Source organism: Podarcis raffonei, chromosome 15 (assembly GCF_027172205.1).
Source record: "Podarcis raffonei isolate rPodRaf1 chromosome 15, rPodRaf1.pri, whole genome shotgun sequence".
Lineage (NCBI taxonomy): Eukaryota > Metazoa > Chordata > Lepidosauria > Squamata > Lacertidae > Podarcis > Podarcis raffonei.
In genome coordinates, this window is record NC_070616.1 from 11784149 (window position 1) to 11811753 (window position 27605).

At 47.7% G+C, this 27605-nt stretch overlaps 1 protein-coding gene across 2 annotated transcripts; it reads right to left on the reverse strand.

The window, feature by feature from the left end:
• Positions 1-1262: 1262 nt before the first annotated feature.
• On the reverse strand, positions 1263-25814 carry SPNS3 (SPNS lysolipid transporter 3, sphingosine-1-phosphate (putative)). Of its 2 annotated transcripts, none has more exons than XM_053366987.1 (12): positions 25409-25814; positions 21763-21828; positions 19108-19244; positions 17339-17490; positions 15208-15274; positions 14580-14725; positions 12382-12537; positions 11817-12006; positions 10751-10816; positions 9467-9565; positions 7913-8102; positions 1263-2486 (listed from the first exon to the last, which is right to left on the reverse strand). In XM_053366987.1, exons 1-12 carry the CDS (start codon positions 25593-25595, stop codon positions 2422-2424), a joined length of 1521 nt encoding a protein of 506 aa, XP_053222962.1. In that variant the 5' UTR covers positions 25596-25814; the 3' UTR covers positions 1263-2421. The 2 variants fall into 2 exon arrangements, with proteins under 2 accessions (XP_053222962.1, XP_053222961.1); XM_053366986.1 differs by lacking the exon at positions 1263-2486 and adding an exon at positions 6792-6985.
• Positions 25815-27605: the final 1791 nt, after the last annotated feature.

Sequence of the window (27605 nt, forward strand, 5' to 3'; positions counted from 1 at the left end):
CAAGGGAATAAGAATAAGAATAATACTCTGTCTCACTTTAGTTGGGCTAGCTGCCTGACAGTTTAAACCAGATGTGGGGAACTTTTGGCCCTTTAGGCTGTGCACATTTAAAGCACATCTCCTCCCAGCTTGCAAAGAGTTCCTGGAAACTCTAGGTCATTCAGGGGGCTGGGAATTGTACTTCTGTGAGGGGTAAACAACAGCTAACAGATTTGGAGGAGGCGACTGTTAAATGATTGGTGTGTCTGCAGCTGCAGATTAATTTCCAGGCACCTTTCACGCACCTTGCTGTGATTTACCAACACCAAAAAAAGAGAGAGGAGAATAGTTTGCAGAGGGAAGGAGACAGCCAGGCCCGTTTGCAGTTATTTCATGAAACAGCTGCCCATCTGCACTTTTGTGTCACAGCTTAGTGCAACACGCACCAATTTGGAGGATTTCCTCTTGACCGACTGATCTCCTGTCAGCCTTCCAGACGGGAGGATTTTACCTGTATCTGCCAGGGTCGCTCCAGGTCAGGGGCAGCGATTTGGGCAGAGGCAAGCAAGCAGAATAAAGGCAAAAATGAGGTGGGTGGGTGTGTTGAGGATCCCATTTTGCTCAGCTAAAGAGAGCTCTCAGGAAAAGGTGCTGCCGGATATCGAAATCTGCGTCCCTTCCTCATGTTGTGCGTAAGTGCAATGCAGAAGGTAACATGGGGAAACAGCCAGTCTTCTGTCACAAAGAGAGTCTTTGTGGGACAACTGCTTCATTCCTGAGCCTCAGGACCCAGGACAGGATGAACCAATGGTCTTACTCAGTGTAAGGCAGATTCCTTGTTCCTAATGAACCAGGTGGGTTCCCATGAGGCAAGACACAGCGATAACAGCAAGTCCCTTTATTGAACTACAGTCATATCTCATGTTACGTTTGCTTCGTATTACGTTTTTTCAGATTGCATGCCGTGGCGACCTGGAAGTACCAGAAAGGGTTACTTCATGGTTTTGCAGCTCACGCATGTGCAGTAGCACCAAATTGTGCTTCGTGCATGCTCACAAGTGCCAAATCGCGCCGCGCGCCTGCGCAGATACGAAGCTTCAGGTTGTGGGCTTTTCACGTTGCGAACAGGCCTCCGGAATGTGCATTTGCTTCAAGTTGCATTTTTTCTGGTTATGAACGCGGCAAACACAGAAGTGTTTACTTCCGGGTTTGCTGCTTCGCGCATGCGCAGGAACAATCTATCACTTCACGCGTATGCACAGAAGTGGCACTCTACTTATGGACTTTTCAGGGTGTGAATGGCACTCTGGAACGGATCGCGTCCGTAAGTAGAGGTACCACTGTAGAGCAGGCATAGGCAAACTCGGCCCTCCAGACGTTTTGGGACTACAACTCCCATCATCCCTAGCTGACAGGACCAGTGGTCAGGGATGGTGGGAATTGTAGTCTCAAAACGTCTGGAGGGCCGAGTTTGCCTATGCTTGGAATAGATTCATGAAATTATCATGGAAAACTGTTAAGGGGAACTTGCTTGAAAAAATGTTTAGATCAGTCAAAACTGCATGCAGGAATGTATTGGGAGAAATGCAAACTATAACGCTGGAAAAATTTCACGGGGACTTTTAAAAATAAAATAAAAAACACAAACTAATGCAGAAATGTGAGGAACTGGACTTAAGGGTGAAAAAACAAGAAACCGAAACTGAAACAATTCATCCCTAGTCCATACAAGATAGGACCAGAGCACACAGAAGAGTTTTTGCCAAAAGGGCAGTGAGGAAAGGTCATAGTTTTGTCACGTTGTAAATGCATCCGAGACGCAGTGTCAAATTTGGGCAGCGATGGAGCGTGAAGAGTCCAAAGAAAAACCAACAAGTTGGACCAAGGATTCGTCTAGCTTGGCACTTTATATGTTTCTCAAATTGGAGATTAATTCTACTGGAAGTGGCTAGAAGGGATCCTTACTGTTCTTTGCTAATCTCTCCAAGCTGTTGGGCAAAGGTCTGTCCCAGGCTTTGTACCCAAGCTCTGTTCGACTCAAAGCCCCCAGGGTTGAACCTGGAAACTTTGTGCAATGCATGCTCTTGGCTCCTGAAACACAACCCACCCACCCCACCCACCCCCAAGAAGGAGCTGCCATATACCAAGTAAATTTAGACGGGAGGCTGGCACGTCTTACTTCCACTGGTTATGTTTTCTGGAGGAAGTTGTCACTTGAACAGCTCAGCTATGTTCCTGGCTCCTGGAGCCACCAGATTCCTTGGCAGCTTCGGAGACGGTGATGGCGGGTGGCCATGTGATTTGCAGCCCACTTTGAATGTCACGCTCCAAAGTCAGTCCCAAAAGCCTCCCCCGCCCCTCACCAGATGGAGGTTGTGTTGATAACCGTTCATGCCTCTCCTTCCCTGATGAGAGCGTGTTTGCAAAGGGCAGGAGGCAGCTCTATGACACAGGGAGCTCCCCTTGGACTTCTCCTTCATGCCGGACGTAACTCTTGTTTTCTGTGCCTGCAAAACCAAAAGATCCCGTGTCAGGAAAGACATCACTTTGAGAAAGGTTGAAGCTGCTGTTTCTTAAAACAGGGGCGGAGGAAGGGGGGTGCGGTGGGTGCTTTCTGCCCCAGGTGTCACCGCTGAGAGGGGTGACAAAATGCCAGGCGGCACTCACCATGGGCCTGCAGTGCACCCGAACCACACGTCTCTCCTGGGAGTGACACGTGGCTTGGGCACCTGCAGGCCCAAACGGTCCACCTGCTGCCTCCCCCCACCCAGCTGTAGGGTGGCTGAGTGGGAGGAGGCAGGCAGACTGCGGAGGCCCCATGGCGCACACCCCCCACCCCCGGACAGCTCACCTTGTCCCTGGGCAGCCGCCCCAGGCACCCGAGTGGCTTCCTCCACCGCTGGGGATGGGGCAGCTTCAACCCCTGAGCTGCTGCTGGACCACAATCTCCCATCCTCCTCCCTGGCCACTGGCAATCCTGACTGGGGCTTGAAAAGCCTCCAAGTGTCCCTATTTTCCAGGGACAGTCCCTGATTTACAGAAGCCCAGTTTCTGATTTGATCCCCATCATTCAGCCCGGATGCTGAGATCCAGTGCCGAGGGCCTTCTGGCGGTTCCCTCATTGCGAGAAGTGAGGTTACAGGGAACCAGACAGAGGGTCTTCTCGGTAGTGGCGCCCTCCCTGTGGAACAACCCTCCCTTCAGATATGAAGGAAATAAGCAGCTATCCTATCTTTAAAAGACATCTGAAGGCAGCCCTGTTTAGGGAAGTTTTTAATATTTAATGCTGTATTGTTTTTAACACTTGATTGGGAGCCGCCCAGAGTGGCTGGGAAAACTCAGCCAAATGGGCGGGGTATGTGATAAATAATAATAATAATAATAATAATAATAAGAAGAAGAAGAAGAAGAAGTAGTAGTAGTAGTAGTATTACAGAATGTCCTGCTTTTCCTTAGGACATCCCTATTTTCATTGGATAAATGTTGGAGGGTATGGAGTTATGTGATCCCCGAGCCAAGGAGATAAGTAACTATACAACTTTTAGAATATACAGTATCTGAAGGCAGCCCTGCATAGGGAAGCTTTTTAAAAAATGTTTTAAGTTGGAAGCCTCCCAGAGTGGCTGGGGCAACTCTGTAAGATGGGTGAGGTATAAATAATAAAATTAGTATTATTATGGAAAAGGATGTCCCTATTATCACCAGAGAACTGTTGGAGGGTATGGGCTTATGGGGTCAGCATCTTGCAGGGCACCAGGTTCCTCTTTCTTGCTTTAAAACCTATTCCCTATGGAAGCTTTCCTGAAAAGGCTGCTTTAGCTTCTTTCCTGGAATGCTTTCGATATATTCCGAACACACTTTTCAGCGGCAGTTTTAGAGAGGAGAATGTCCTCCTGGGGATTCCCGAAACTGCTTGATAAGGAGAGCGCCAAAAGCTGGTGGGTTTCGTTCACGCTGCGGTTGTCAAATTAGCATCTCCTAGCGAGAAAGCTAATATTATCTCCTGTTACTTCTGCTGCAAAGGGGCTGCTCTGCTCATATCTTCTAGAAGAATGTAAGGAGACCCTTGCAGGATCAGGCCAATGGCCTACTACCTAGTCCAGCATCTGATCCCTTCAGTGGCCAACCACATATGCCTGTGGGAAGCCCGCAATCAGGATTCGAACACAAGAGCACTCTCCCCTTCTGCTTTTTCCAACAACTGGTATACAGAAGCATACTGCCTTGGAGGCCACGACGCCAACTGCTAGGGGCCGAGCCCAACTGGAGTTCCCCAATATAGTTGGGAGGGGGCTGAGGCCCCCCCAATGTCAAAAAAATCAGGGGGCGGAGGAGGCCAATTGCGAAGCCGAGCGCTGAGTGGCAGGCGGAAATGGCAGGAGGAGGAGCCTGCAGCCATTGAAGCTGTGCCACTGCTGCAGCATAGCTGTCAACTTACAGATTTGAAAATAAAGGACCAGCAGCCTCAAAAATAAGGGATCAGCAGTCAAAATAAGGGATTTTCAGAGCACAGGTGTGTTCAACTTCTGAGCCCCTCCAAGCCAAAGGCAGAAAGCCCAGCTAGCAGCCAAACGAAGCCTCAAGCGGTGGTTCCCACAGCGCAGCAACCCGGCAAAGGGGATACAGCAAGGAAAACCACCGTCACCTCTACGCTGGGAAGCGCTGAGCAAAGGCGAGTCCCCAGGCAATGCGGCCAATTTGATCGGCACAAGGCATGCAAGCTCCACCCCCCAGTCGTTCTTAGACTCCTTATTGGGTGAGCAACGCAGCCAAGCAACACAATTGGAGCCTCCCTGGCTGGCAGGGAGGGAGGGAGAGGAGGTGCTTCCTTTGAAACCCAGGAAATTACAGGACATAATCAGTAAGGGACAGCAGCGGGACACAGTGCTGGGATAAGGGACTTTCCCGCCAAATAAGGGACGGTTGACAGCTATGCCACTGCTGGGCTTGGCTCCGCTCCCTGGCTCCTCCCAATGACCTGACGTTGCACACATGACTTCACATGCAGTGTCACACACCCCCCACAAACTCCCTCGCAACCTGGAGCCTCTGGTGGAAGCTGACCATAGCCCTCAGGTTTAGTAGGCCGCGACAGCTTTATCTTCCATGAATCTGTGTACAACAGAGGACGACAAGGGTGGATGAAGAAGCCATGGAGCAGGGCCCTCCTGCTCAAGCTCCCCAACTCAGAACCAGTACCCTCTGTTGAGACTCTTGCTCAGGAAGTCTTGAAGCTGCCCCCTTACTTGGCTCAGGGTGAGGAGGTCGGGCCTTCATATGCCTGGGGAGGCCATTTTTCCACCTGAGGAGAGGAGGTGGCACAGACTGAGCTGCCCGTGGGGGAGCAGCGTCAGACCTTGTCTCTGAGACAACAGCAGCACATCAAGAGTCAGGAGTAAACCCAGCCCCCAAGAAGGAGCACGAACCTTTGGGAACCTTTTTCTTCTTTATATTACTGCCATGAGATGGAGACTCAGTTGCTGGAAACTCTGCGAGTAAAATATTCACTTATTTGCAAAGCTAGGTGTCTGTGATTTATTCTAGCCTAAGTAGTTTCGTGGGGAATGCTTGTTTAAAGGTGGGTGAGGGCATATGTGAAGCCAACCAAGTTTTAATATGCTTGGTAGCAATCACCATTGTGCTAACTATGCTATAAGACAGTGAAACTCTCTCCTTGAAACCTCTTTATTCAACACACACAAATTAAGGTCAGGGGTTGTCTGTAGGGCATGCATGCATTTGAGTAGCCGGACAATCTCTGTTTAAAAGCATGATGGGCAGGGAGGGCTGATTCTCGGAACAACTTCACACTCCTGTGCAGTCTCAGCTCCCAACTTCTGATCTGTATGCCTGGCCTTGTCCCTGAACCTTGAAGTTCCTTTCCTCGTGCTTTGATCCTTGCTGCATCTCTGGGCTTTTTCCTGCTCTTCACTTGTTGCTGAGCCTGCACTGGATAAAGTAGCTTGACATGGGACGCGGGTGGCACTGTGGGTTAAACCACAGAGTCTAGGACTTGCCGATCAGAAGGTCGGTGGTTCGAATCCCCGCAACGGGGTGAGTTCCCGTCGCTCGGTCCCTGCTCCTGCCAACCTTGCAGTTCGAAAGCTCGTCAAAGTGCGAGTAGATAAATAGGTACCGCTCCGGTGGGAAGGTAAACGGCGTTTCCGTGCGCTGCTCTGGTTCGCCAGAAATGGCTTAGTCATGCTGGCCACATGACCCGGAAGCTGTACACCAGCTCCCTCGGCCAATAAAGCGAGATGAGCGCCGCAACCCCAGAGTTGGCCACGACTGGACCTAATGGTCAGGGGTCCCTTTACCTTTACTTGACATGCAAGAAAGGGCACTTGCCATCATTCTTGGGCAGGAGACTGGACAGGTGTAGCTTAAAGCAAGTCGTCCAAAGCCTTTCCTCTACATCTTTTGCCCTAATCTGCACCGTCAGACCCACAGGGGACTTGAAACCACATAACGCTGGACTTATATTTATTAGAACTTCCAAGGCTTTCCTCTACAGGAACGGCAGAGGTTCAAAGCAGATGGGTGACCTCAAAAGACAAAACCATGGGTAGGCAAACTAAGGCCCTGGGGCTGGATGCGGCCCAATCACCTTCTCAATCTGGCCAGCGGATGGTCCGGGAATCAGCATGTTTTTACATGAGTAGAATGTGTGCTCTTATTTAAAATGCATTTCTGGGTTATTTGTGGGGCATAGGAATTTGTTCATTATTATTTTTCCAAAATATAGTCCGGCTCCCCACAAGGTTTGAGGGACAGTGGACTGGCCCCCTGCTGAAAAAGTTTGCTGACCCCTGGACAAGACCATTTAATAATGTTTGGCGAACTACAGTTCCCATGGTAGGAGTTGGGTATATTTAGCCTGGAAAAGAGAAGACTGAGAGACGATACAATAGACACCTTCAAATATCTCAAGGGGTTTTACATGGAGGATGGAGCAAGCTGGTTTTCTCCTTCTCTGGAGGGTAGGCCTCGAACCAATGGCTTCCAGCTACAAGGAAGGAAATGCTGATTTAACATCAAGAAGAACTTTCAGAGCTGTTTGACAGTGGAACGGTCTGGCCCAGGACAGCAGCGGAGGAAGCTGCTCGGGCACCTGGGGCAGTGTGCCCAGGAAGAAGAAGAGTAGAAGAAGAGTTTGGATTTGATATCCCGCTTTATCACTACCCGAAGGAGCCTCAAAGCGGCTAACAATCTCCTTTCCCCTCCTCCCTCACAACAAACACTCTGTGAGGTGAGTGGGGCTGAGAGACTTCAAGAAGTGTGACTAGCCCAAGGTCACCCAGCAGCTGCATGTGGAGGAGCGGAGACGCGAACCCGGTTCACCAGATTACGAGTCTAACACTCTTAACCACTACACCACACATAGAGGCAGGGCGAGGGCAGGGTGAGTCGCCCATATAGGCAGGGTGCACCGCGGGGCCTCCGGAGTCTGCCTGCCTCCTCCCACTCAGCCGCCCTACAGCTGGGGATGGGGAGGCAGTGGGCAGACCATTTGGGCAGTGTGGGGCCTGTGTGTGCCCAAGCCACCGCATCTCTCCCAGTAGAGACACGTGGCTCAGGCACACTGCAGGCCCCGCGGTGAATGCCGCCCGGCATTTTGTCACCCCCCTCAGTTGTGACACTGGGGCTGTCTGCACCCACTGCACCCCCTTCCTCCGCCCCTGCCCTGGGAGGCTGTAGACTCTCCTTCCTTGCAGGTGTTTAAGCAGAGGTTGGGTGGCCACCAGTCATGGATGCCTTAGCTGAGATTCCCACATTGCAGGGGGTTGGACTGGATGGCATTTGAGGTCCCTTCCAACTCTACAATTCTATGACTCTACGGTTCAGCTGGAAAGGTCGGACTGGCAAAAAATGATGGCCAAAGCCAGGGCGATGCTCACAGTACAGATGTGCTGAGCCCAAGGGTCAGAGTTACCTTTGACTGGCGGTGGGGGTGGAGGCGCAGCTTCCAGCCGATCTTCTTTGATCCGGAGGGCGGTCAGGAGGAAGCAGCCTCCCCCAAGAGCACCAACAAAGCAGCATAGGACAAAGCTGTACTGCAGGCTCCGGAAGGACGCGAGGTAGGAAGAAGCCCCTGCCTGTCGCTTCTGGATTTCACTGGAGATCTGGAAGGGGGACATGATTTTTTACTCTGCTTATTGCATTTATGCCCCACCCTCTTCCTCTAAGGAGCTCAAGGTGACATCCATGGTTCTTCCTCTCCCCATTTAATCCCCACAGCAACCCTGGCAGGTCAAGAGGCAGTGACCGTCCCCCTGCCAGCTCACCCAGTGAGCTTCAGGGCCAAGTGGGGGATTTGAACCCCGTTCAGTCTGACCGTGTTGTTTTCTCTTGTTGCTTTTGGACTTGACCTCAGCCTGCCCTGAGGCTTCCTGGGCCCTAACACAGATGAAGCAAAAACTCTGGGATGCATAAACTAATGCGTTTGACGGCCTGACTGGTGCCAGCCCTCTGGTGGCCAAAGCTAGGACTTTAGTTCTTTCAAGACTATGAAATGGGTAAATATGTCATTTTCTCTCATTTTTTTCTGTCCTCAGGTCAGTTCTCCACTTTCCACTTTGCAAATTTATTTATTTATTAAGAAAGTCCTCATGAAAATTCGTTAACATTTTAGTGCAGATTTTTGCTAATATACATATGCTTCTGTGCAATTTTGCCTAAGATGCACATTCTTGCAGAGTATTTTCTCTAATATAATTCATATTTGTCTGCTATCTTCAAAAATATGTGCATTTTGATGCACACTCAACCTCATTATATGCCCATTAATTGGCCAGAGAACTGATTTGCAAAATTAAGTCTAGCCTAAGTATTTTTGTGTTTAAAGGAGAATTACTTGTTTAAAGGAGAATTTCTAATTTGTTTAAAGGAGAATTTCTAATTTTGAAGCATAGAAGAATTGTGTTTTCGAAAGTGCAAATTAGGGAGGTTTCCTTTAAATGCAAACGGTATTGAATTTCTCCCCGTAACCCTATTCAAGACCATTTGGTTCTTGAGGGATCAACAGGAGCCTGGCTGGCTGTGTAAAACTCACTTTGTTTCTTAGTAGTCTGAGTAAATTGGCTAATATATTAGCAGTGGTGCAGGTGGTCTTGGACCTCTGATGGCTTTCCTACATCTGATCCTTTGGTCTTCATCCACTTAGCTCTCTACCTGACTAGCTGACCATCTTTCGACTGCCTGTCTGCCTCTGGTCCTAGGTTGGTTCCCTTATCTATTGCCTGATTTCCTGCCTGTCTCGGATTATGCCTTCTGCCTCTGGTCCATTTGAACATCGCCAGGATCAAGAACCGGCTTCAACCTGCCATGAAATGAAGCCCCAAGCTATTCACTCACAGTGCACCTATTCACTCACAGTGCAAAGAATTTCTATGCGCTTGTAAAATGAGATCACTTTGTACCGTTTCCCACCAAGGGGTGGGGGGGACTTCAGCCCACCTCCACCTCTAAAGCTGCCCATATAACTTACAATTCCAATGAGATAGGGGCTTCCGGCATCACCAAACAAATGACTAACAAAAATCTGTACAGATAGTGCGGTGGATTGGCATGTTGGTTTCACGACATACTGAAAAGTCAAAGGGAAAAGATCCAATGGTCAAGGTAAGTAGGAAGTAGGAAAGACCAGCTAGATGTGCTTGACTGCCAGGAGCGAGCCAGCAGTAAATCACACTGTGCAAATCAGAGTTAACTCTTTATCAGCAAAACACAATTGATGCAGGAGTGTCAGGCCTAATGAGCACAGCAACTCATCTCCGGCAGGTCTTGCCCCTGTGAAGCAGTTGTTGAGACTGAAGGCCCTCACCTCCACACAGCTGCCTAGGTCCTCTCCTCTCCAGGGTTTTCCCCAAGCAATCGGAGACTGTGCCTCCATGAAGCCAACCTCTCCTCCACCCTCTTCATGCCTCTTCTGCTTCTGTGAAACAGGGAGGCAGGAGGGGAGCCTGTCACAGCAGGAGGGGCAGCCACCTGTGACTCTGCACCAACCTGACTCCTCTTGGCCTCTCTCTTCTTCTGCTTCACCTACTGCCTCTGATTCTGGACTTCTCTCTGCCACAGACTCTTCCTGCTCACTCAGCCCTGTTGCCTCTTCAGTTTCCAACACCTCCTCCCTCCTTCTCCCTCTGACCAGCACCAGTCCCTGAGTTCTGAGCCTTCTTCCCTTGGGGGTTCCCCAGCCGGTCCTCCAATGTTTCCTCTGCATCCAACCAGGCTGTAACACCTACATAAGGAAGCAGGCTGTGGTTGCCATATCAGTGCTTCTAACGTGGGCCTTGCCTTCCTAGCAATTTACTGCTGGTTGCTAGCAAAGATGCCAGCCCTACCACAGAGACCAACTAAACAATTTCCTGGGTGTGCCTGGCTTTGCACTGCAAATGTCTGAAAGAGAGAGACCACTTCTGGATGGTGTGCAAGGAGGGTGGCCACACATCCGAGTCCTCTAGCCAAAGACATCCTCTTTGGCTGCAATCCAACACACACTTTCCTGGGAGCAAGCCCCACTCAACACAGAAGGACGTGCCAGCAGGATAATATTCAAGAGATTGCATGTTAAGTCATTTCACATTAACTTAAAATGCCCCGCTTCCCCCCCCCGCCCCGTGTGACTCTTGTCTCCGCTACGTTTCTGGCTATGGACCTGAAGGGATGTGAAGGTAGAAAACAGAGAGAGAAAGAGAGAGCAGAGATCTAAGAATAGGTGTATCAGGTTATCAGCAAAATCAATATGACAGAAAAAGACAGCTGAACTCACCAGCAGTATGTCAGTCACAATGGCCCAGTTTAAGGATAAAAGAAATTCTCCAAGGGCAATAAAAATCTGAAATAGGGAAAAAGCACACAGAGAGGTAGAAAGAACGTCATGAGTTGACAGGGCACTGGAGATTTGCAAATGCACACACAGAAAGATCAAATAGAGGCCATATACTACTCTCCATCCTATTAACGGTTCATGTTTTGGGTACCAGCAACCCTTACACGATCCCACCTTCCTACCAATGAGCTGAGGGCGGTGTTACCAGTGTTGGGTTTCAGCTGAGAGAAATTAGGAACATGGGAAGATCCTTCATTTTGCCAGCAATAGCTGGCAGAGGATATAGATTTGCTCATAAACCGGCTTGCGGGAGCTTGTGAACAAGGAAGTGCCCAAGTGACAGTAGCAGCTACTACAGGCTCCAACTGCTGCTACAGCCAACTATGGGAAGCCTCCCTCTCAGGTTTCCAAGCTGTTTGGCTGGTACAATTTGACTGATTAAAACAAAAAGCAGCTAACTTTCAGGGTGCAGATTTACCCAGTGCAATGACCAAAAATTAAATACTAGATAGGGTATATTGATGAGTATGCTAGAGGCCCCTGGCACCCAGTCCAGGCTTCCCTGGTGATATTGCCTGCTCGCATATATGAAATTCAGAAAGGTTCGTCTGCAATATTTCAGTCTTGCAATCTTGAGGACTAGAAACCTTTCCAAGCCAGTATCTCTCCTATGAACGCCCAATTCCCCCATAGGCAAGGTTGTCTTTGAAGAGAGGCCAGCCGCTAAGGCAAAACCCCTCTTGCCACATACAGTGGTACCTCGGGTTACATACGCTTCAGGTTACATACACTTCAGGTTACAGACTCCGCCAACCCAGAAATAGTGCTTCAGGTTAAGAACTTTGCTTCAGGATGAGAACAGAAATCGTGCTCCGGCAGCGCGGCAGCAGCAGGAGGTCTCATTAGCTAAAGTGGTGGTTCAGGTTAAGAACAGTTTCAGGTTAAGTATGGACCTCTGGAACGAATTAAGTACTTAACCTGAGGAACCACTGTACTTGCCACTTACATATGTAGCTATAATGCTTTCCTGAGCCAGCATGATCGCCAGATACATGGATGGAGATGACGTCAGCAAGCCCACAGCACAGATCAGAGGGTCAGCCATTGCATTGGTCTTCTTGAATCTTCTGGCGGCTTCTGCTCCAACAATGACTCCAAAGATGCCAGTTGCAATAGTTATTCCTCCAAATATCTGGCTGGAGGACAGGAAAAAATATGTGTGTGTTTTTAAGACCACAGCAGGTTATATAACCTTATAAACATTGGCTCTGTCGATTGGCTTGTATTATCATTATTATGACATGACTGTATCTTTGTGCTTTGACCATGCTCTGGCAGGAAGAAATTACTTATTTTTATTATTAAATTTGCCTACTCCCCTATACCTATAGATCTCAGGGTGGTTCACAAATCAAACAGGTGTGATCTTTCTGCAATGCTCCATCTCCGCCACAGCCTCCTGTTGTCACATTTCTTTAAAAATACAGTAAATAAAAAATATTCAGATAATCTCTCCTATGGGGCGTTCCCCGTGCCCTCTGTTTGCTTTTCCCAAAGGAAGCTTGTCTCACCTGTTGGAGGTGTCACACGACCCTTCCTGTTGGCAGGGAGGGACAGCATCATGGATGAGCTGAGCTCTGGAAAGGAACACCGGCATCCAGAACCCCAGAGCTCCGACGATGAAGGACATGGCTGTCACCCCGAGCGAGGACCACAAGAAACTCCAGCTGACAGGGAGTGGGGTGGAATAAGAAACATATTTAAATAGTTTCCTTGGTGTCTTGGGTTTTGGCTTGTTATTGCTCTCCAAATCAGGGGGAGGGAAAACCTCAGGCCTGGGGGGCAAATGCGGCCCTTGAGGCCTTTCTGTCTGGCCCTCAGGATTTCATCTGGCCATACCTCCCGGTCCACAGCCTTAGCTTGCCACGTTCTGCAGTTTCCTTGAGTGCTTCTGGCTGACTAAACTGTGATAATAGCCTTTGCTCGTCTGGGTGAATGGAGATAGTTCAGTTGGCAGAGCATGAGACCCTTGATCTCAGGGTCTTGTGTTCCACCCCCACATTGGGCAAAATATTCCTGCATTGCAGGGGATTGGACAAGATGACCCACGTGATCCCTTCCAACTCTACAATTCTGTGATCTATGTGTAGACACCCCTGGCCTTTACATGGTTGGAATACAGCTGACTGTAAAAAGGCTAGGGTCACACCTGTTGTTCCAGTGGAGGCTGCCCCATCAACCTCCATCTGCCCTCAGTCAGCCCCCACCTGCCTGCCTTCTTCCTTATAACCTGCCCAGCTGGTGGACCCAGGCTACCACCTTCCTCCTCCTCCACCTCAGGGTTGCCCCTTCTAGAACTCAGCAGGGAGAAGGATAGGCTAAAACTAGAACTAGCTGGCTTTGCCTGTCATGGGCTCTGGCGCCACCTACTGTTGGGCTTCCTGCCTTCTGTCCTACCAGCCACCGCTGTTTTGCTCTGTGTTGAATTTTGGCCTCTGGCTCCACCCACTCTTGCCTTTGGCTCTGCCCACCATGGGCATGCGGCCCCCAGAAGGCTGCTTGAGAAGTGATGTGGCCCCTGGGCTGCAAAACACCCCCGCCCTCCTGCTGTAGAGTATCTGGATGCCTGACAGTATACTCTACTCATCTTTTAATTAAGGAGAAGAAAGACAAGGTGATGTTTGATAGCTCTGGGGGCTAGCCAGCATGTTCAGCAGAGCATTCTGGGTAATCAGGTAATTTTTAGAGTGCATTTCGACATTGCTGAAAGCCATTTGCAACTCACAGAAGTGACAAAATGTTAGCAGGAAGGGTGGCAAGTGTTTCACAAGCCTGAAATTTCAGTGCCTACGTCATAAACGAGCATTTTACATGATAGCCAAGTAGGGCACATAGTATCGTAATTAACTATCTGGGGGCCTTTTACCTTCCAGAGCAGACAATGTTCGCTACCTGACTTCATAGCTGCCAACCGTCCCTTATTTGGCGGGAAAGTCCCTTATCCCAGCGCTGTGTCCCGCTGCTGTCCCTTATTGTTGATGTCCCTTAAATTTCCCGGGTTTCAAAGGAAGCAGCTCCTCTCCCTCCCTCCCTGCCGGCCAGGGAGCAGGGAGGCTCCAACTGGGTTGCCTGGCTGCGTTGCTCACCCAATAAGGAGTCTAAGAACGACTGGGGGGTGGAGCTTGCATGCCTTGTGCCGATCAAATCGGCCGCGTTGCCTGGGGACTCGCCTTTGCTCAGCGCTTCCCAGCGGAGAGGTGACGGTGGTTTTCTTTGCTGCACCCCCTTTGCCGGTTTCCTGCGCTGTGGGAACCACCACTTGAGGCTTCGTTTGGCTGCTGGGCTGGCTGAGCTTTCTCCCTTTGGCTCGGGAGCTGGTTGACAAAATCCCTTATTTTGGCTGCTGGTCCCTTATTTTCGAGGTTGCTGGCCCCTTATTTTCAAATCTGTAAGTTGACAGCTATGCCTGACTTGGCCCTGAGCATGAAATGTTCAAAAGATGCCTAGAGAAGATTTCTTCAAGTCAACATCGCCCTCTACTGGATCCAGCTCAACTTGCAGCACCTTCAAGATGCACGGATTTGTCAAAGTATATAAGGTTTCGGGGACTTGAGCCTGGTCTTCATCAGGGACACAGTGTTGTCCTTAGATGGCAGATAGAATTTATGTATGTGTATTATACTACCTAAGGCTAAAAGCTGCACTTCTAAGCAAAGGGTTGGCATTCCATACAGGCACTGAAAATTCAAATAATAATAATGATACTTACTTTTTGCAAAGCGATGAAATGTCCTTGAGCCAAGTTGAATCCCCTCTGACCTTGTCAGCTGCAGGCTCCATAGCTCCACGCCGGGATGATTCAGGAACCAAGAAAATGAGGAAAGCCAAGCCTACAGCTCCCATACAAGGGGTGACCTACAGAGAAAGGAACAGTTGCTGATGTTGCAGGAAAAGGGCTTTCAACAAAGACCATGATGAAAGGGGCAACATTCTGATGATCAATAAGGAGGAGTTATTGGGGGAAGGGTTATTGGGTTGTTGTTTTTGTTTTGATTATGCATTTTGTGATTTTATGTTTCCATTTTATTCTGCGAACTGCCCTGAGACCTCTGGGTATAAGGCGGTATATAAATAATAATAATAATCGAGGCAGAAAAGATGGAGTTCCTATAAGCTCTTGCCAGTCATTTTTCAAAGCAGGCCCTTGGTTTTAGCACTGCAGATCTCAAACCAGTCTTCTGTTTCAAACAGTTTCTGCCTCTTCACAAAACAGGCTGACAGTGGGCTGAGGCCAGCGGTCGGTTTGTTCAGCTGAATGAAACTCCCTTGATAAAGTGCAGAGTGGAAGAACCCCGCCATTTTGCCCAGAAAGGAGGGTCCATCCAGAAAAGACTCACCCTGAACCCCCAGTTCCAGTGGCCAGTAGCCGACGCCATTCCAGATGACATGATGTAACCGAGCCCACTGCAAGAGAAAGGAAACGCACCGTTTTTATCTGACTGCTTCAAACCACCAAGCATGTCTAGGGGACAGACTGAGCACCAGTTTGGTTGCCAGGTCACTAGCCTAGACAGAAGCTCTTCAGGGGAGGGGCTACAGCTCAGAATTAGGGTGCACACCTCCCATGCCAGTGGTCCAGACCTTCCAAGTGTCCCTATTTTCCAGGGACAGTCCCGGATTTACAGAAGCCACCCCGGTTTCTGATTTGACCCTGGAATATGACGCTTTTCCTTAGGACGTCCCTATTTTCAGCGGAGAAACGTTAGGGGGCTTGGAGTTACGCAACCCTTGAGCCAAGGAGATAAGGAACTATACAACCTTCAGAAGACATCTGAAGGCAGCCCTCTATGGGGAAGTTTTTTAAATGTTTAATGTTCCTTTGTGTTTTAATATATGATGGAAGCCGCCCAGAGTGGCTGAGGCAACTCAGCCAGAGAGGCAGGGTATAAATAATAAAATGATGGTGATGTTTATGATGATGATGATGGAATAAAAGGTAAAGGGACCCCTGACCATTAGGTCCAGTCGTGACCGACTCTGGGGTTGCGCCGCTCATCTCGCTTTACTGGCCAAGGGAGCCGGCGTACAGCTTCCAGGTCATGTGGCCAGCATGACTAAGCCACTTCTGGCGAACCAGAGCAGCACACGGAAATGCCGTTTACCTTCCCGCCGGAGTGGTACCTATTTATCTACTTGCACTTTGACGTGCTTTCGAACTGCTAGGTTGGCAGGAGCAGGGACTGATCAACGGGAGCTCACCCCATCTCGGGGATTCGAACCGCCAACCTTCTGATCAGCAAGTCCTAGGCTCTGTGGTTTAACCCACAGTGCCACCCGCATCCCGATGATGGAATAGGATGTCCCTATTTTCATGTTGGAGCTTTGGTGGTCACTTCTTAGCTTCTCCAGTTTAAAAAGTTTAGAGTCTCTGCAGTTCAATAAAACGTGGCTTCCAATTGTGGCCAATGACTGATCCTCTTCAAACAACTATCAGAACCAGTCAAGAGTCTAGAACGTGGCCTTGGATGCAGCTGTCTTGCTGAAGTTAAGCAGGTCCAGGTTTGGCCAGTGCATGGATGAAAGGTCACCTAGGTAACCTGCATGTATGACGCATGGAGTTCCATGAGGAAAAGAAAGAGTGATATCAATGTAGTAAGTGGGACCTGCAACAAAGTGTTGCAGTGGGGACTGCTGCCGTTCCAGATTCCCATTCCACCCAACCTGGTTTTCTGTGTTCGCTCTCAACCCGCCCCCCCCGAAACAGTCAGCTTTTTGTGACTACTGAGCACACTCAGTCCTCATGGGGCTGTTTGAGAGGTTCTCCCTCTCTGCACCTCTAGACCTTTCTTCAATTTTCGAAACTCCCATTGTTCTAGGCACATTTTGTGACAGGGAATTTGATCAGCGCAAGAAGTTTCTGAACTCTGGGTGCAGTACTGTGCCTAAGGTTTCAGATTAAAACTGCAGAGTGGAAGGAAAGGAGGAACTTTTTCTGCCTCCCCACTTCCAGCTACTCTCTTAAGACTGGATAAGAGACCCTCTTAAGACTATTAGGGGTGTGAGCAAGAGAAGGACTAGACCATGTGAAAAATGAACATAATGTTTTAGCTGCAGTTTATTCATTTTCAGCTTTGTATTCTTGTTATAAAAAGCGCACCTAGACATTCCATTGTTGCACCCATAATCTGGGTTTAAGGTGCCATTTAGCTCCTCGCTTTCATATCTCAGTTTCTCACACTGCCTTTCTTCCCATAAATATTTTTTGCAGTTCTGCATGTCTTGAGTTCCCTGAATCTTGCTGGTAATTCCTCCCAGATGTTTTTGGGTACAAAATGATTGGCCCTTTCAGTTTGAACATCAGAACTGCAAGGATGGAGGGGTGGGTGGCCCATCCCCCCCCCTTGCCAAAAGGAAAATGAAGAGGCTCCAACCAGAACGTCTTTTGCCCCTGCTTCTCCCCTTCCCCACTTCCATGCTGCCCCCTAGCCCCAGATCCTTCCCAATTTGTCTCGGAGAACAGAGATCTACCTTCCAACCGGTATGAAGATATAGAAGAGCGAGAGCATGTACGTCCTGCGGTCTTTCTCAAACAGGTCAGCGATGATGGTGGGCGCGATAGTGGAGTAACTGGCGGTGCCAGCACCCACCAGTCCCCGCGAAATGAAGAACAGCCAGGGCATCTTGAGGAAGGGGAAGAGACGTGCAAGATAAGGACACATATTAAATAGCACCTTCCAGCACTCGGCATAACCTTTGTTTATTTTAATTTATCCTCCTGCCACTTCAGAAGAAGCTCATGCCGAGCAGAAGACAAGACATAAAAAGATATACAAATTTCCCTATCTTTACTCTCTTTTCTGTCTCATAGACTGTAGCCCACGATCCAGTCCAGGCAAACAATTAAAGTGGTACCTCAAGTTAAGTGCTTAATTCATTCCGGAGGTCTGTACTGAAACTGTTCTTAACCTGAAGCACCACTTTAGCTAATGGTGCCTCCAGCTGCTGCCGCACCGCAGCACTTTAGCATGATTTCTGTTCTCATCCTGAAGCAAAGTTCTTAACCTGAAGCACTATTTCTGGGTTAGCGGAGTCTGTAACCTGAAGCATATGTAACCCGAGGTACCACTGTATAACATTAAGCTTGCATCTTTATTGCCCAGAATATCACTCAGAGTTTCTCTGAGCAGTTCCCTCCGTTCTAAATTGGGTAGCCTGGGAAAAATTGAGCTGTTCTCCTAGCCAGTGCTTTTTCCCCCCAGCCGGAGCATGCAGGAGTGCAGTTCCAGCAACTCTCAGGTGGGCATCATTGCGGGCCGGCGCACCCATCACCACCATCTTGCCTTTATGTACTTCTGAGAAGCCCAAAACGTACATTACAAGTCAAAACAGAAGCTGGCCAGCTTGTGCATGTCTACACTTTTTTAAATGACTCCAGCTAACTTCTAGCCATGATTGGTCAAGCTACAGGGCAGCCAATTCGTATTCCCTTCTCTTCAATCCGTCTCCAGTACAGCCATACCTCATGTTACGTCCGCTTCATGTTACGTTCTTTCAGGTTATGTCCCGTGGCGACCCGGAAGTACCGGAAAGGGTTACTTCTGGGTTTCGCCGCTCACACATGTGCAGACGTGCAAAATGACGTCACGAGCATGCGCAGAAGCGGCAAATCGCAACCCGCGCATGCACAGACGCGCCGCTGCAGGTTGTGCTCTTTTCATGTTGCGAATGGGCCTCTGGAATGGATCCCGTTCGCAACCAGAGATACCACTGTATAGTGGCAGGGGGCTTTAAGATTTCCCGCCAGGCCTCTACTGTTGCACGTGTGTGCGTTTGCACGAGGGCCCTTCCAAGCTGCCCTAGACATTTGCCAGAATCTCAGAGAATGAGGGCGGTGAAGGCACAATGATTTCACCTATACCAGAACCAGGCTTAACCTCCAGACCAGCTAAGGAGACAGATGGCTGTAGTTTTTTGCACCTCCAGTAAATGGGTCTGTTATCAAACTGGCATCTGTTCAGGGCTGCCCTAAGTCGCCCGGTGACTTATTGTAACAACTTCACAGTGAATTCTGGCACCTATTTTTCTTGGGGGGGAAAGCATTAGCTAATTTTTAAAATATGTTTCCTTCCCCCCACCCACCTTTTGTATTTGTAATAGATGAGCCTCAGCTCATTGAACCAGCTTTGGATTTGCTGAACATTCGAACGCCACCAGGAGGTGTACCATTCCCAAAATGGAACATCTATTCATGCAGACAAACCTCCACCCCCCCAAAAAATCAAATAATTGACACTTACCCATTCTGGGATGAATGAGCTGGCAAGGGTAACGCCTGACCAGAGGATTACCCCAGCACTCAGGATGATTTTGCGGTTGTATCTGTCACCGAGATATCCAAAAAGAGGGGCCGCCACCAAGAAACAAATAATAAAAACTGTTGTGGAAAGAAGCAAGAGGAGCGATGAATGTTGACAGCTGTGTGGGAGTTCACCAGGGTCCATTTCAGTGTATTTATCACATTATTTCACTTTCCTTCAATTCATAGAATCTTAAGAGCTGGAAGGGGCCACAACGGTCCAACTTGCTGCAATGTAAGAATATTTTGCCCATTGTGGGGCTTGAACCCATGGCCCCCAGATTAAGAGTCTCATGCTCTACTGACTGAGCTATCCCAGTGTCTACCCCATCTGTTACGTTCCCACACTTCACCATCCTTCTACCAAAGATCTAAGATTTGTCATAAACACACACATTTTATCCTCATTACAACCCTGTGAGGTAGGCTAGGCTGAGACTGACTGGTCTAGGGCCTCCCAGTAAACTCCATGGGATTTGAACGTGGGTCTACCCAGAGTGTAATGGGACGCGGGTGGCGCTGTGGGTAAAACCTCAGCTCCTAGGACTTGCCGATCGCATGGTCGGCGGTTCGAATCCCTGCGGCGGGGTGCACTCCCGTTGCTCGGTCCCAGCGCCTGCCAACCTAGCAGTTCGAAAGCACCCCCGGGTGCAAGTAGATAAATAGGGACCGCTTACCAGCGGGAAGGTAAACGGCGTTCCGTGTGCTGCGCTGGCTCGCGAGATGCAGCTTGTCACGCTGGCCACGTGACCCGGAAGTGTCTCCAGACAGCGCTGGCTCCCGGCCTCTAGAGTGAGATGAGCGCACAACCCTAGAGTCTGGCAAGACTGGCCCGTACGGGCAGGGGTACCTTTACCTTTTACCTACCCAGAGTGTGGGTGTCGCTCTTGGCTATATTCAAGATGAATTTAGACAAACAGAAGCATATTTTAAGAATCTTTGTTTTGATTAAAAACATAAAAGCCCACTGCTGGATCTGACCGAAGACCTATTCACACACACATAAAATCCATTTTTGTGTGTGTGTTTTTAATGCTTGATTTAAGATTCAACAATAACAAAAAAAATCCACAATAACTACCTCTGTTCATTACAATTGACCATCTTTAACAGTAGTTGAAAAATTACAGAACAACACTTTAGCTTGCTCAGATTTTCATATTTAACTTTTATCTCTTTATCTCTTTCTTAGCAGATCAATAATAATAATAATAATAATAAATTTTATTTATATCCCGCCCTCCCCAGCCAAAGCTGGGCTCAGGGTGGCTAACAACAATAAAACAGTACAACAGTACAAAGGACCAAAAAAAAAAAAAAAAAAAATTAAAGAAAGAATTAGAAGAAAGGAAAAAAATAAAAATAAACACATTTGACTTCCGATTAGACTCATTGTATTATTATTTCTATTATTTTTTCACACACAGTTCCAGATTCACACACACATAAAATCCATTTTGAAAGCAATTTTGGCTTCGCTTTCACAAAGCGAAGGTTTCTATATACAGTAATGTGTTTATTTATTTGAATGTGAAGCAGATCTTCATTTTATTTTTAAGAAACAGAGACCTGAAGGCTAAGGGAACATGAGAGGATGTGTTATAACAGACCGGTCATTTGGGAGGGTTGCCTGCACAGGTCTGTCAAAACGCCACAATTTCACAGGGGGGCAGAGAATAAAACACAGGATGTGGTGTTGGGTGCGAAATCCAGCTTCCTGAGAAACGTTAACCAACAGGCAGATCTTATTTTGTATGGTTTTTGCATAGCACAAAATTCCAGTATTCTCAGAACGCCATTTTGAATTTCTTTCTAGAAGGCTGCCTTACGCAGAGTCAGACCATTGGTCCATCTATCTCTGTACTGTCTGCAATGGTTGGCAGTTGCTTCCCAGGGACTGAAACGAGAGTCTCTCCTCACCCTTGCAGTAATGTAACAAGACATCATTACATCCATCCCCCCCCCCTGTATTTATTGCACACAGAGCTGTTTCCTTTCTGCTGCAGTTCACCATCTGACAAAAATGACGCTATTTGTCTCACCGTCCGCTGTGGTGAAATTATGCAACTCGTGTAATTTACATAATGAATTATGTCGCTCCACCCCATTCATTTCAATACAAGGCAAATGCAAGGCAAAAGCAGTAGTGGTGTGGGGGAAGTTAATTGATTATGATCATAAAAAGGTAAAGGGACCCCTGACCATTAGGTCCAGTCCTGACCAACTCTAGGGTTGCGGCCCTCATCTCGCTTTATTGGCCAAGGGAGCCAGCGTACTGCTTCCGGGTCATGTGGCCAGCATGACTAAACTGCTTCTGGAGAACCAAAGCAGCGCACGGAAACATCGTTTACCTTCCCGCCGGAGTGGTACCTATTTATCTACTTGCACTTTGGCGTGCTTTCAAACTGCTAGATTGGCAGGAGCAGGGAGTGAGCAACGGGAGCTCACCCCGTTGCGGGGATTTGAACCGCCAACCTTCTGATTGGCAAGTCCTAGGCTCTGTGGTTTAACCCACAGTGCCACCAAAGTCCCGATTATGATCATACACATGCTGAAAGCAACAAAAGAGAATACCATTGTATTAACATGGTTTTACCTGTGTGTAACAAGCCTGCGCTGCTGTCTCGTAGTTTGAAGTAGGTCTGTACGTGTTGAAGCACCCCTGTAACACAGCAAAAATCCATTACAACCACAATGTTACAGCGATAGGATTAATTTTGACTTCTTAACGTTTGTTTGTTATCCTACCCTGTCTCCAAGAGAGCAAGCATGGTCACCCACCCTGCATTTTATCCTTTGAGTTAGGTTAGATTGGCCTAAGTTCTCCTATGGCTGGGTAAAATCCAAGTCCGCTCCTATGACGTGATAGGCTCCATCCCCTTGCCCCAGCTTGTGGGAAGGGAAAGCAGAGGTTTAGCAAAGGAGCGCTGCTTTGATCTAGCAGCTCAGGTTATGCAAAGCTGCCTTTACTACTTGTTGTACTACTCATCTCAACTAGGGCCAGGGCCTTTTCAGTACTGGCCCCGACTTGGTGAAACGCTCTGTCACAAGAGACTAGGGCCCTGCGGGACTTGACATCTTTCCGCAGGGCCTGTAAGACAGAGCTGTTCCACCTGGCCTTTGGTTTGGACTCAGTCTGACCCGTATGTTTCCCTCCCCTTATGGTTTTGATCTATGGGCTATTATTAAAATGAGGCTGCATTTTAAATTGAATTTTAACCTATATTTTAAATTGGTGTTTTTTCCCCTATTATGTTTTTACTGTAATTTTACTGGTGTTAGCTGCCCTGAGCCCGGCTCTGGCTGGGGAGGGCAGGGTATAAATCAAATTATTATTATTATTATTATTATTATTATTATTATTATTATTATTATTATTTGCTTGCAGAGAAGCAGGGATCAGCCATTTCACTTTGCTTTTGCTTAAGCTCTTATGAAGCTTACCTTAATCTGTCGATAACCTAACAGGGGAAACCCTCTGAGAATCAGTGCCCTGCTCTTCGTTGACATTTAGATGGAAGATGCTATACAACCAAAGGGTGGAAAAGGAAAGGAGCCTGCCTTTCCATATCACAGATAACCAGACACTGGAGAGACCTGTCAGGAGTAAGCATGGACCAATGGTACCAAATAGTATGGGAAACAGCCCTACTAGAAAAATTAACTAATAAACTGAAACTGACACGGGGACAAACAAAAGAAGACGCCTTCACCCCGGTATGGCTCCCCTTTATCACATACACAGCCCAACAGGACAATGACAATAATCCACCAACAGCATACAAATCAATATGGCTAACCTGATCCAAAACACCCACCCACCTCACTCACACACGAAAACAAAGATCACCACAGCCAATCACAAGCAAACAATCACACCCAAGGCCAACCCCAACCTCTCTCACCACCAAAGGAACACAAGTGAACAACACAAGCAAAGCTGACACCAAACTCTACATACATTAAACATAATAGAAACACCGCCACCCGACCCCACCCCCATCCATCTTCCCTCTCTCCACCCCCCCTTTCTTTTTTCTTTCTTTTTTCTTCTCTCCCTAATGCCTCAACAAATGAAACGGATTTGTAAAAATGTTACATGGAAGAAGAAGAAAAAATACGAGGCACTACACTTCTGTAAAACAAGAAAATCCTTAATAAAAAATATATATAAAAAAAAAGAATTGGCAAGCCCAAAATAGCATTAATCTTTCGTTGGGGACATCAGAGGCTGTGAACTTTTGGTTTAAAAATACAAGCCCCTTGGATATGGGCAGGGGGCAGGACTCTGGAAATCCAGGACAAAACATGCCAACAGGTGTTGTCTGGCATGTCATACCGAAGGGGATCTGTGGCTGCGCAAGACTATGCCTTTAATGCACATTGGAAGCACATTTCCCTCTCAAAGAATTCTGGGCTTGTGGTTTACCCCTCACAGAGCTCCAGCTCTAATCATTTTGTTGCATTTTAAAAACATAAGAAGAACCTCTGCTAGATCAGGCCAGCGACCCCCATCTAGTCCCACATCCTGTTCTCACTGTGGCCAACCAGATTCCTGTGGGAAACCCACAAGCAGGATTCGAGCACAAGACCCCTCTTCTCTCCTGTGGTTTCCAGCAATGAGTATTCAGAAGCATGGCTGCCTCCAGCTGTGGGAGCAGAGTCCTTGTGGCTCATAGATGTCTTATCCTCCATTAATCCTCTTTTAAAGCCACCAGGTTGGTGGCCCTCATCACATGAAGAAGTCCTTTCTTTCAACACTCAGCTTCATTGGACGCCCACAAGTTCCCATGTGTAAGGGAGAAAAACCTTCCTCTTTCCACTCTCTCCATGCCAGGCACAATTATGTAAACTTCTATCATGTCACCTCTCGCTTGCCTTCTCTCTAAACTAAATAGTCCAATACGCTGTCACATTTCCTTGTGGGGGAGTCTGATACCCTCCAACATTTCTCCAATGAAAATAGGGACGTCCTAAGGAAAAGTGAGGAGGAATTAAAGAACCTTTTAATGAGGGTGAAAGAGGAGAGCGCAAAATATGGTCTGAAGCTCAACATCAAAAAAACGAAGATCATGGCCACTGGTCCCATCACCTCCTGGCAAATAGAAGGGGAAGAAATGGAGGCAGTGAGAGATTTTACTTTCTTGGGCTCCATGATCACTGCAGATGGTGACAGCAGCCACGAAATTAAAAGACACCTGCTTCTTGGGAGAAGGGCAATGACAGGCCTAGACAGCATCTTGAGAAGTAGAGACGTCACCTTGCCAATAAAGGTCCGTATAGTTAAAGCCATGGTTTTCCCAGTAGTGATGTATGGAAGTGAGAGCTGGACCATAAAGAAGGCTGATCGCCGAAGAATTGATGCTTTTGAATTTTGGTGCTGGAGGAGACTCTTGAGAGTCCCATGGACTGCAAGAAGCTCAAACGCATCCATTCTCAAGGAAATCAGCCCTGAGTGCTCACTGGAAGGACAGATCATGAAGCTGAGGCTCCAGTACTTTGGCCACCTCATGAGAAGAGAAGAATCCCTGGAGAAGACACTGATGCTGGGAAAGATGGAGGGCACAAGGAGAAGGGGGCGACAGAGGACGAGATGGTTGGATAGTGTTTTCGAGGTTACCAGCATGAGTCTGACCAAACTGCGGGAGGTAGTGGAGGACAGAGGTGCCTGGCGTGCTCTGGTCCATGGGGTCACGAAGAGTCAGACACGACTAAACGACTAAACAACAACAACAACAACAACAACAAGGAAAAGCGGGACATTCTGGGATCAATTCAGAAACTGGGACAGCTTCTGTAAATCCAGGACTGTCCCTGGAAAATAAGGACACTTGGAGGGTCTGGAGTCTGTTTAAAAAATTATGATTATTATTATTTCAACTTATACACCACCCTATATCTGGAGGTCTCAGGGAGGTTCACAACAAGACCACAACATATAAAATCAAACCAAAAGCAGTAACCCAATAACAACCCCCCCAAAAAAGCCACACTCTAAAAGTGTGTTGGATGTCAATAAGATCAACCAAAGGCCTGGTTAAAAAGGAACATTTTTGCCTGGCACCTAAAGGTGTATAATGAAGGCGCCAGGTGAACTTCACTGGGGACAGCATTCCACAGACGGGGAGCCACTGCGGAGAAGGCCCCGTTCTCGTGTTGCCACTCTCCGGACCTCTTGAAAAGCAGTATTAACATGGCTATATTTCAAGGAATGGACCCCAGAAAGAGGGCAGTCATCTTACCTGGGACAAGAAACCAGTCCATGTAATTCACCAGGTTAAGGTAGCACAGCACTGCAATGGCGATGTAAGACCTCCTGGCCGGGGGACTCCTCGCTCCCTGGTCGTCTTCGCCGAATTCAATGACTCCATAACCCTTCAAGGCTATGGGAGACTGAGGTGGCAGTCCCGGGGCCACCAGCTCGTTCATGGCCCTGGACCAGCTCTGCTAATCAAAGGACAGGCAGGATGTGAAGCCGATTCCAAGCTCCTTCATTATGAGGAACTTCACTCTGCACGGTCATTTCCTGCAAAGGAAAGCCACTCGCAAAGCCAGCCACAAAAGCTCTCAGCTTCCCCCTCTCAAGAAGGTTGCACATTTGCAGAGAAAAAAGCCAGGTCTCTTCTCCCACACGGCAGCAGGAAACCACTTGACCTTTTAAGGCAAGGAGAGAGAGAAATGTGTGCAAGATTAATTTAAGACACTCTCCTTTTTTCGACTGGGAGTCCACCTCCGTGATGCGACCAGAGGTGGCAGAGAAATTTGATCCGGTTTTGAAACGCCACCTACCGTATTTTTCCGTATATAAGACTAGTTTTTTCCCCTTAAAATTAATGTCAAAAATTAGGGGGCGTCTTATACACGGATACATTCCCCCATTTTCTTAAATCTGAGTCCCCCAAAATAGGGGGCGTCTTATACATGGGGCGTCTTATAGACCAAAAAAACACAGTAATTTGAAGTTCCCCAAACAATAAATGAACCTGCTTTAAATATATACAGTGGTACCTCAGGTTACATACGCTTCAGGTTACATATGCTTCAGGTTACAGACTCCGCTAACCCAGAAATAGTGCTTCAGGTTAAGAACTTTGCTTCAGGATGAGAACAGAAATCGTGCTCCGGCAGCAGCAGGAGGCCCCATTAGCTAAAGTGGTGCTTCAGGTTAAGAACAGTTTCAGGTTAAGAACGGACCTCCAGAACGAATTAAGTACTTAACCCGAGGTACCACTGTACTGCAGATGGGACCATAAAACTGAAAAGGCCCTCAGATATCATCTGCCCACCCCCTGCCGATGCAGGACGTTTGCTGCTTCAGCATCCCTGAGAAGTGCCCATTTTAAAGGCCCTGCTTTAAAACTTCTAACAAATGGAGGGGTCACCTCCTTCCAAGGGGGTCTGTCCCACTGCCAACAGCTTGTGACAGCAGGAAGTTTTTCCTTATGTTTCATCAAAATTTCAACCCCCTTTTTTAAAAAAATGCCTGTGTTGATATGTGTCTATGAAAATCCATCTTTTTCTTTGACAAGCGGACAAAATAAAAGCAGTCTTCATCTTCACTGATGGACTCGTAATTTAGGAAGCCAAATGCCAGTTTTCTGTCTACGGAAAGCCGCTGTCCTAACCTGGAATTTAACCCAGAATAAACTCTTATATTCCATTTCTTTCGACAGGACTTAAGCATGCATCAATGTGCTTAGCCTTGCAGGAGCATAAGACGATTAAAGGTGTTGTTTTTTTAAAAAAAAATTAAAAAGCTGCTTTTCAATCAAATATATTCATCCCACAAAAACAAAAACGTGAACCTATATGAAGCTTGGTATTCTTATGTCTGGGAATTAATTTTGATGGAAAAGTTAAGGGAAAGGGTACGTGAAAGAAAACAACGTGAGAAACTACATAACTTTTACATAACGTGGTCCTCCTTTATTACATATGCATCAATGAAAGAACATGCATTTAAACCACCTAAGACACATGGGAGCACGTGGAATGATATTTTTTAAACCAGCAACTGCAGAAATAATTTTTCATTTGATTATATTACTAATGTAATTACTTGGACGTAGTTGGGGCTGGTTTTTTGGGGGAGGTTAGGGGAAAACTGTATTTTATTGCTTGTATTTGATTATATGTTGTTCTTATATTCAACTAATAAAATATTCCCCGAAAAAAGAATGCAAAAAAAAAGAAAAAGAAAAGCAATGCTGGATCAGACCAGTGTCCCACCTAGTCCAGCATCCTGTTCTCACAGTGGCCAACCAGATGCCTGTGGGAAGCTCTCAAGCAGGATTCGAACACAAGAGCACTCTCCCCTCCTGTGGTTTCCAGCAATTGCCTCCTGAGGAAGTGAGTTCCATAGTTTAACTTGTGTCTCTCAGGGGAACAGCGTGGGGCAGACTGCCCCAAATCAGCTTCGGCTTGTAGCTGCTTAATGCC